Here is a 10,264-nt window from a genome sequence, read left to right on the forward strand (position 1 = left end):
TTTTCATTATACTTTCCATTATTTTAAGAATAGATTTGCATTTCTCATATATATTTATACTCCGTATCTTAAACATAAATATAAAAAATATATAACATGGAATGTAGCTTTTACTCAAACCCTTAGACAAATTCCAACACCAATCTTTATTCATCATAAAACTGACAGTTTCTTTGTAACGAACATATATTTTTACACATTTTACCTGTCTTCTCCTATTACAAAATACTAATAAGATGCCATTTCTCTGCACAAACCTGCTCTGCAAATTATAAAAGCTTTCTCTCTTCAATTCCAGAAAACCATAAACTACCATCCATAACTAATATACATGAACTCTAGCCGAATAAACAGGCCCAAGTTCTATCTCAATCTTAAAGGACTACCGAGATTTTCGTAAATACTACATAAAACTTGTAATTTGTAAACCGTTACTGTTACAAGTTTTACATTTCAAGTTACATAATCCCTAAACCCAGTATTACTGGGACAAATTTCATTCACGCTAAATCTGAACACTGAACGATCAATCATAAGTAACATGGAGAGAGTTGGTTCTTGGCGACGGCGTCGGTGATCAAGTCCAGATACAGCATGGCTTCCTGTGGGAGAAGTCCTTCAAGGAAAACTTTAAACAAATGTGAGTGAGTCCCCTGCATCGTACTCACACACTGAACCAGTATTTTCTTCTGTTGCTCTTTGCTCATCTCTGTGGCCTGTACCAATGGCAGTAGATCCCTTTCTTCCTCCTCAAAATGCTCTTTACAATGCCCCTATCGACACCAATATTTGGACCCACAACCACAATCACAAAATTAAATCATCAAGCTTTGAATCTTGCCTTGTCAATCCAACTATGATTAAATTTAAAGCGTAACAGCAAATCAATGCCAATAAAAGCATATAAATAAAAACTTTAACATGGCCTACATTATCTATTCCTTTCTTTTTCAATGGTGCACAAATAAGGGTAAGGTTTCTCTTTCATTACTGCACATGTAACATTACCCCACAGCACAATACGATTACTTTAACAATGTATAGCCTCATTAGTAATATTCAGTGCGTATCTAACAGAACTGATATATACCTGTAAGGATTTGAGGCGAGCGGAAAGGTTGTAAAGAGCTTCTTGATAAACAGGGGTTCCGGAATCTAAAACTCCGATGGATTTGATGTCTTCTTTGATGCCATTCATTATGGGGAGGTGCTTTGCATGTTCTTCATTTGCACCCTTGCAAAGTCCTGTACAAATTTCATTATCAGCATTACATACATTGCCCATTTGCACAAAACAAGTAAAACTCAAGCAATGTTTAACTTTATTAATTAAAAAAAATCAAATAATTCTTTTCAAGTCATAATTATATCGTAATAACATAAACTATGTGATTGAACTGTTACAGCTATAGTGTCAATTTCATATTTAGGCCTATAAAAAGGATTAAAATCACTGTTTCCACCCACCAATTTATACCGTGAGTTTCATTGTCTCGTGTTCAAGATATAATAATCTAAATTAATTGTAATGAAAAATCTGTTGAATTTTAATCAATCTTTATTCCTAATCATAATGATCATGAAATCTCTAATTTAGTAAAATTAATAATCCTTACTTTTAGACATATTTTGATACAGTACAACGCGTTGCATGGTAAAACAGTAGAACTTACCTCGATCAGCCATTTCCAGCACCGGAAACACAACTCTCTCCTCCATTTGGGCGTGTTCTAACATCAACTCCAGCAGCTGCGAGTAGCTCTTCCCGAACTTCCTTATCTCCATCCTCGGACTCCCCACCGCCGGATCCACCGCCTTCTTCCCGCCACGTTTCGCCAGATCCTCCGCCCACCTCACAATCCTCTCTAGGTGCCACCTCACACTCTTGTGCTGCAGCACCACCACCCTCACTATAACCGGCGACGTCACGTCATCATAAACCTTCTCCCGATAATCATCCCTTATCACCGTCACCGCCGTCAAAGGCGGTTGAGGAAACCTGCTCTCCACGAAACGCAGCAGCGTTTCGCGATCTCCCGTCGCAGAGTCAAAACCGGCGCAGATTTGCACCGTGGTTTCCATATTAGAAGCAACAAACTGAGGAGAAACAGACTTATAAAGAAGCGCAAAACGAGTATAAGCGGTGAGAGAGCTGGTGGCGGAGCCGTACAACTTGACGGTGGGAGTGGTGGTAGGCGGCGGCGGCGGCGGCTTGATCTTGATGGAATCGAACTCCATTTCCGGCGTCGGAGTTAATTTCTTGGAGCAAGGCTTGGAATGGAACTCCATTTCCGGCGTCGGAGTTAATTTGTTTGGGCGAGCCTTGGAATGGAACTCCATTTCTAATCAGTTAACAACCTCAACAAATCTTTCTAATCTGGACAAATTTTGATCTTCTTATCTTCCTTTCCACTATAAAAAATTGTTTGATGAAAAATTTATAGCTTTCGTTCTTGTCACAGCAGCTGGAAAATGAGGAAGAAACGGCTGAGGAATGCAAACGCGAAGAACAGACGACAACGATGAAGCAGAAGACGACGATAGGTATAAAATGAAGTTTTCTTGGCGCTGGTTTTTGGAGAAGCGTATTGGAGAAGCTAATGTTATTCGCAAATAAAAAAAAATTAATTAAAAAAACATTTTGTTATATTATGGACGGTCGTTCATATTATGTGGACGACTGTCCTTTACATAAGGGATGGCTGTCCAATCCTTACGGACGGCCGTCCATACATAATGAAGGCGTCCATTCCTTATGGATGCCCATCCAAACTTAAGGGGTGCCTATCCACAATTTATGGACAAGCATCCAAATTTCACAATAAGGGACATGCGTCCATTCCTTACGGACACCCGTCCAAACTTAAGGGATGCCCGTCCATAATTTATGGATGGGCATCCAAAATTAAGGGACAGCCGTCCATAACTGATGAACGGACGTCCCTAAATGTTTTTTAATTTTTTTAAAAGAATTGTTAATGAACGGGCGTCCATTAAAATATGAACGCCCGTCCAATATTTAAGGACAGCTATCCATAACCTATGAACGACCGTCCCTAATTTTTATAAAAAAAAAACTATTCTATTTTACTAATGGACGGGCGTCCCTATTTTAGGGACGCCCGTCCGTAGTAAATGGATCTCATCCATATAATATGGACGGGAGTCTATGTAAGTGAACGGCCGTCCATATTTGATAAACGGCCGTTCACTAGAAAAAAATAAAAATAACGTGAAACATGTTTGGTTTGCTGGTGTGAATCACGGGACACATAGGTCGATACAAGATTTCGGTGTAAAAATGCCGGTGTCCGTAGTATTATTGTTTTATTTTATTAATTTGGTTGAAAGTTTTTATTTAATTTCCCATATTAAAATTTGCATATTTTGGGTATTAGGAATTAATGTATAAATTTCACATTCACAATTAGGTTCTATTTATTTATTTGGTTTAAACCTTAATCGATAGTATGATACTGCCACTTGTCACCAAAATGTTTAGTCAATAAAAATCAAGTGAAAATTGATTGAGTAGAAAATCATATCAAAAAATATTCATTATATATAAACTCTGTCAAATATAAAATATAGGTGATTCTTAGAAACTTTTTTTTTATTATTATTATTATTATTGAACTATTTTAAATAAATAAAAATTATGTTTTCTTTTCATTATACTTTCCATTATTTTAAGAATAGATTTGCATTTCTCATATATATTTATACTCCGTATCTTAAACATAAATATAAAAAATATATAACATGGAATGTAGCTTTTACTCAAACCCTTAGACAAATTCCAACACCAATCTTTATTCATCATAAAACTGACAGTTTCTTTGTAACGAACATATATTTTTACACATTTTACCTGTCTTCTCCTATTACAAAATACTAATAAGATGCCATTTCTCTGCACAAACCTGCTCTGCAAATTATAAAAGCTTTCTCTCTTCAATTCCAGAAAACCATAAACTACCATCCATAACTAATATACATGAACTCTAGCCGAATAAACAGGCCCAAGTTCTATCTCAATCTTAAAGGACTACCGAGATTTTCGTAAATACTACATAAAACTTGTAATTTGTAAACCGTTACTGTTACAAGTTTTACATTTCAAGTTACATAATCCCTAAACCCAGTATTACTGGGACAAATTTCATTCACGCTAAATCTGAACACTGAACGATCAATCATAAGTAACATGGAGAGAGTTGGTTCTTGGCGACGGCGTCGGTGATCAAGTCCAGATACAGCATGGCTTCCTGTGGGAGAAGTCCTTCAAGGAAAACTTTAAACAAATGTGAGTGAGTCCCCTGCATCGTACTCACACACTGAACCAGTATTTTCTTCTGTTGCTCTTTGCTCATCTCTGTGGCCTGTACCAATGGCAGTAGATCCCTTTCTTCCTCCTCAAAATGCTCTTTACAATGCCCCTATCGACACCAATATTTGGACCCACAACCACAATCACAAAATTAAATCATCAAGCTTTGAATCTTGCCTTGTCAATCCAACTATGATTAAATTTAAAGCGTAACAGCAAATCAATGCCAATAAAAGCATATAAATAAAAACTTTAACATGGCCTACATTATCTATTCCTTTCTTTTTCAATGGTGCACAAATAAGGGTAAGGTTTCTCTTTCATTACTGCACATGTAACATTACCCCACAGCACAATACGATTACTTTAACAATGTATAGCCTCATTAGTAATATTCAGTGCGTATCTAACAGAACTGATATATACCTGTAAGGATTTGAGGCGAGCGGAAAGGTTGTAAAGAGCTTCTTGATAAACAGGGGTTCCGGAATCTAAAACTCCGATGGATTTGATGTCTTCTTTGATGCCATTCATTATGGGGAGGTGCTTTGCATGTTCTTCATTTGCACCCTTGCAAAGTCCTGTACAAATTTCATTATCAGCATTACATACATTGCCCATTTGCACAAAACAAGTAAAACTCAAGCAATGTTTAACTTTATTAATTAAAAAAAATCAAATAATTCTTTTCAAGTCATAATTATATCGTAATAACATAAACTATGTGATTGAACTGTTACAGCTATAGTGTCAATTTCATATTTAGGCCTATAAAAAGGATTAAAATCACTGTTTCCACCCACCAATTTATACCGTGAGTTTCATTGTCTCGTGTTCAAGATATAATAATCTAAATTAATTGTAATGAAAAATCTGTTGAATTTTAATCAATCTTTATTCCTAATCATAATGATCATGAAATCTCTAATTTAGTAAAATTAATAATCCTTACTTTTAGACATATTTTGATACAGTACAACGCGTTGCATGGTAAAACAGTAGAACTTACCTCGATCAGCCATTTCCAGCACCGGAAACACAACTCTCTCCTCCATTTGGGCGTGTTCTAACATCAACTCCAGCAGCTGCGAGTAGCTCTTCCCGAACTTCCTTATCTCCATCCTCGGACTCCCCACCGCCGGATCCACCGCCTTCTTCCCGCCACGTTTCGCCAGATCCTCCGCCCACCTCACAATCCTCTCTAGGTGCCACCTCACACTCTTGTGCTGCAGCACCACCACCCTCACTATAACCGGCGACGTCACGTCATCATAAACCTTCTCCCGATAATCATCCCTTATCACCGTCACCGCCGTCAAAGGCGGTTGAGGAAACCTGCTCTCCACGAAACGCAGCAGCGTTTCGCGATCTCCCGTCGCAGAGTCAAAACCGGCGCAGATTTGCACCGTGGTTTCCATATTAGAAGCAACAAACTGAGGAGAAACAGACTTATAAAGAAGCGCAAAACGAGTATAAGCGGTGAGAGAGCTGGTGGCGGAGCCGTACAACTTGACGGTGGGAGTGGTGGTAGGCGGCGGCGGCGGCGGCTTGATCTTGATGGAATCGAACTCCATTTCCGGCGTCGGAGTTAATTTCTTGGAGCAAGGCTTGGAATGGAACTCCATTTCCGGCGTCGGAGTTAATTTGTTTGGGCGAGCCTTGGAATGGAACTCCATTTCGGGGGTCGGGGTTAATTTCTTGGAGCGAGTCTTGGAGGGAGAACAACAGTTGTTTCCCATAAGGATGTGGTGGAGTAAATGGTGAGATAAAGGGAGAAGAAAAAAAAGGGGAAGAGTGTGATGGAAGAAAAGACAAAGAGACAAAAGTTGGGAGTGGAGGAAGGGGGAAGGGAAGGGAAGGGAGGGTTAGTTTTAACTAACAGAAAAGGAAGGAGGAAGAAAGTGAGACAGTGGGTTCAGTGTAAGGACAGAGTGGAAGGGGATAAAAAGAGAAGGGGGCTTAAGTGGTAAGTTTGGTTGTTTTTTTCTTTTTTTTTTTTGTAAGGGATATGAATTATCTGCTGCTTGGGTTTGTAACAATTTCCCCCTCAATGGCTGGGGAAAATATAACTCACTCAAATATTTCAGAAAGTAACAAATGCACCCACAAACTCGATAGCCGTTAATGAAATTCATTATTTTACTATATAAAAACCCGTTTGTAATATTCTTTTTTTTTATTATTATTATTTCCACTATCTAATATGATATAGAAGTAATTAATAATGGTTTGGGGGTCCAGAAGATAAGATTTATGTTCTATTATAAATTTATAATTAGATTCGGTTAATATCTGTCAACTTTTGGCGTGTGTTTGTAACTTTTCATAAATTTTGGGTTTCTATGTATTTTTAAAAAACTATAAGGAAGAAACTAATTCTCTCTCCTGCTGGGTTGGTACGCTCCTTGATGACGGCTGTGGTTCGTTTTCTACTTTTCTTCTTCTTATGTCCGTTAGAGGAGGAAGACTTACATTTCTTATATAGGGACATTTTTGTCATACACATATTAATTGTCAATAAATGAGTAATAATAGTAATAAATTCATAGGATGATATTGGATTTCAGAAGCATCTTAGTCACACAAATATAAACATAATAATTAATTGTATCGTGGAAGGTTTTCGTTATATTCTAATTTTATTGATTTAATTATATTAATTTATTAACATTTTCATTTAATTAAATTATAATAATTATTATTTCATTTCAATTCAATCCAACTAGTATTTGTAAAATAAAGATAATTAAAAAAAAAANATTAATAATGGTTTGGGGGTCCAGAAGATAAGATTTATGTTCTATTATAAATTTATAATTAGATTCGGGTAATATCTGTCAACTTTTGGCGTGTGTTTGTAACTTTTCATAAATTTTGGGTTTCTATGTATTTTTAAAAAACTATAAGGAAGAAACTAATTCTCTCTCCTGCTGGGTTGGTACGCTCCTTGATGACGGCTGTGGTTCGTTTTCTACTTTTCTTCTTCTTATGTCCGTTAGAGGAGGAAGACTTACATTTCTTATATAGGGACATTTTTGTCATACACATATTAATTGTCAATAAATGAGTAATAATAGTAATAAATTCATAGGATGATATTGGATTTCAGAAGCATCTTAGTCACACAAATATAAACATAATAGTTAATTGTATTTGATTGTAAAATAAGTTTATTTTCATATTTAATTATAATAATTCACTAACATTTTCATTTAATTAAATTATAATAATTATTATTTCATTTCAATTCAATCCAACTAGTATTTGTAAAATAAAGATAATTAAAAAAAAAATACTCAAATTGGGATATTATTATTATTTGATTGATGAGTATAAATTTAAGTTAAATATTAAAACTGATATAATATGAAGTATTCTCTTTTAAAATTAAGATTAGATAAATAGATATGATAAGACTATTTTTCCCCTGGTGCATGTGCATTTAACAACTGCTGACGTGTTTCAATCTGATTTAATACACATGCAGAGTAAGTCACGCCCAAATCGTGCGTATGTAATTTCATTCCCGAAAATGCTAAAAGTAACTCATCAAACAATTGAATCTAAAGTGCACATCACATGCCCTCCTCTCAATTATGTTTTTAACGTGCTCACATCTTTTTTTTTATTTTTAAAAGGGTCATTTTTTTTTTTTTATGTAATTTTCTTTCATAATTTAATGAAATTCTCTCTTTTTTTTTTTATGTAATTTTCTTTCATAATTTAATGAAATTCTCTCTGTCTTTGAATTTAATCAAAAAACAAAATTTCTCCCTACCTTATTTATTTTAATACTAAATACTTAACAATAGAAGGATTTAGTTATCACTACACCCATATGGTGTTTTTCGTTATTCAAGTATATCTAAGTAATAATAATTTATTAATAAATTTTTATTTTTATATTTTGTATCAAATAATAGTACTTAATTATTTGATGAATTTTTTTTTTAATAATTATAAAAATATTTGGAATTAATATATAATTAGAAAATAGAAATGGGCATCTTAGAAAGAGGGATTCATCAAATCATAAACAAATAACTTTTTAATTACAGAATATAAAGAATTAAATATTTTTTATATTCTCGTAGATTTCAGATGATTATTTTATATTATCTCAAGTCTCAACCTGATCATTTCATGCGTGTCTTCATCAAATCAATCATTTTGGAATTCACTAAATACCCGTTTAATTAGTGATATTATTATCAAATCCCCAATTATCCATTTTTTAAATAATATTTAGTAGCCGTTAGATTGGGTGATGATTGATGCGGCATTTAGGACACACAAGGAGCCTCCTGAAAGAGACCCAAATACGCTGATCGCCCGTCTTTATCGGGTCAACTTTTATTTTTCCTTATATTAAATATGAATTGTATCACTATATCTTAGATCCTGATTCATAATTTATTATTACTAGTGATATTACCGATACACCCATATGCTTATTTTCATGTATATGAATTGATAATGTTTTGCCCAATTAGAGAAATTACTGGTGAAAGTTTTGATAAAAATAATGAGAGAATTTATGTTTTGGCTTAATTCTAACCCAAGTAATTAGATGAAGTATGAGTGGAGGTGGATAAAAGTATTGATAATGCAGAAACTTTGGAATTAATCTTTACCTATGTTTGTTTGGTGTGACCAAACTTTACTTCTTGTAGAGGTCTAATTTTATATTAAATGCCCACCTTTAATTCTAAATTAATTAACATCAAAACCACTCACTATAATCTAACCAGCCTTAAATTTAGGTAAATTATGTTCAAATAATAAATTCTATATTTACAAATATTATAATTCTTATGAGAATTCTATTCACACCTAATAATTTCATAAAAACAAGTTTAGAATACTTTATATTATATTCAAGCAACAAAAATCTAATGACCAAATCTCTTCAATGTGTATCACTAACATTTACATCTACTAGGAAGTAGGCTGTTTTTTTTTTTTTTTTTTTGGTGATTAGGATGTTTGGATTAGCTTGCGCACATCTTATCCAATCTTTCAAGACCCTGAAGTGAACGACCGAATAAACTCCTTCAATGACCACCTCTATTAATGCCTAAGAGCAATACTTTAAAACCCGGCCCGGCCCGACCGGTTTAACCGGTTCAATCAGGACCTGGAAGTTTCAATTGGTCGGGTTTATATTTTTCCTATTCACCCAAAACCCTAGGATTTGGGAGGATGATCAACGGACAATTGACGGTCGGGATGTTAGGGCTTTTGAAGAGAAAATGACGGTGAATGCAATGGTGGTGACAGAGTTTATTTCCGGTGAGTAAATCAATCGAAAATCGAACAAAACTGGTAATAGCAACAACCAGCTTTTGCCGGCGATTGGCGAGGCTAACGGGGGTGGGGATGTCGACACCGGCGTTGGTAAGATCTGGCTGAAATCGAACCTATTTCGGCTAGATCTTGGGTATATTTTAAAGAGAATGGGCTCAAGGGACGATTTAGGTTGCATCTGAGGTGTCGTCGGCCGATTTATGTTTGAGGTGTGTTTGCTAAATTTTAAACCTATAGGGACTTAAAAATTATTAGGAGTGTATTTACTAAATTTTAGAAGTTTTTGTCAACCGGTTTGACTGTTAGTGGTTAAACCGATCAACCCGAACCCAAAAATTTTGTTAGGTTTCACCCCGAGTTGGGTTTTAAAACATAGTCTAACAAGAGTCAAACTCAAGAACACATGTTAGACATTTTTGCTCTTTTATCATCAAACCACTTACTAGTGATTAAATGATATTGGTTCGATAACATTATTACTGGAAGACTAGGATCAGCAACATAACAAACATTCTTAAACTTTGGATAAACTAAGATTTGGAAGCAAATCAACTAGTTGAGCATATAATAATCAGGAATCATACAAAACATTCACCAAACACATTAAAAAATGATGACAAGAGAACC

General features: G+C 34.9%; 2 protein-coding genes across 2 annotated transcripts; both read right to left on the reverse strand.

The window, feature by feature from the left end:
- Positions 1–129: 129 nt before the first annotated feature.
- LOC116141389 lies at positions 130–2,337 on the reverse strand. The gene is made up of 3 exons (XM_031426899.1): positions 1,674–2,337; positions 1,091–1,245; positions 130–773 (listed from the first exon to the last, which is right to left on the reverse strand). The coding sequence occupies exons 1-3, from the start codon at positions 2,287–2,289 to the stop codon at positions 531–533; spliced, it is 1,014 nt and encodes a 337-aa protein (XP_031282759.1). The 5' UTR covers positions 2,290–2,337; the 3' UTR covers positions 130–530.
- A 1,458-nt stretch (positions 2,338–3,795) lies between these two features.
- Positions 3,796–6,267, reverse strand: LOC116141380. The gene is made up of 3 exons (XM_031426890.1): positions 5,340–6,267; positions 4,757–4,911; positions 3,796–4,439 (listed from the first exon to the last, which is right to left on the reverse strand). The coding sequence occupies exons 1-3, from the start codon at positions 6,067–6,069 to the stop codon at positions 4,197–4,199; spliced, it is 1,128 nt and encodes a 375-aa protein (XP_031282750.1). The 5' UTR covers positions 6,070–6,267; the 3' UTR covers positions 3,796–4,196.
- Between the last annotated feature and the right edge of the window lie 3,997 nt (positions 6,268–10,264).

Source organism: Pistacia vera, unplaced genomic scaffold (assembly GCF_008641045.1).
Source record: "Pistacia vera cultivar Batoury unplaced genomic scaffold, PisVer_v2 Contig398, whole genome shotgun sequence".
NCBI classification, from domain to species: Eukaryota; Viridiplantae; Streptophyta; class Magnoliopsida; order Sapindales; family Anacardiaceae; genus Pistacia; species Pistacia vera.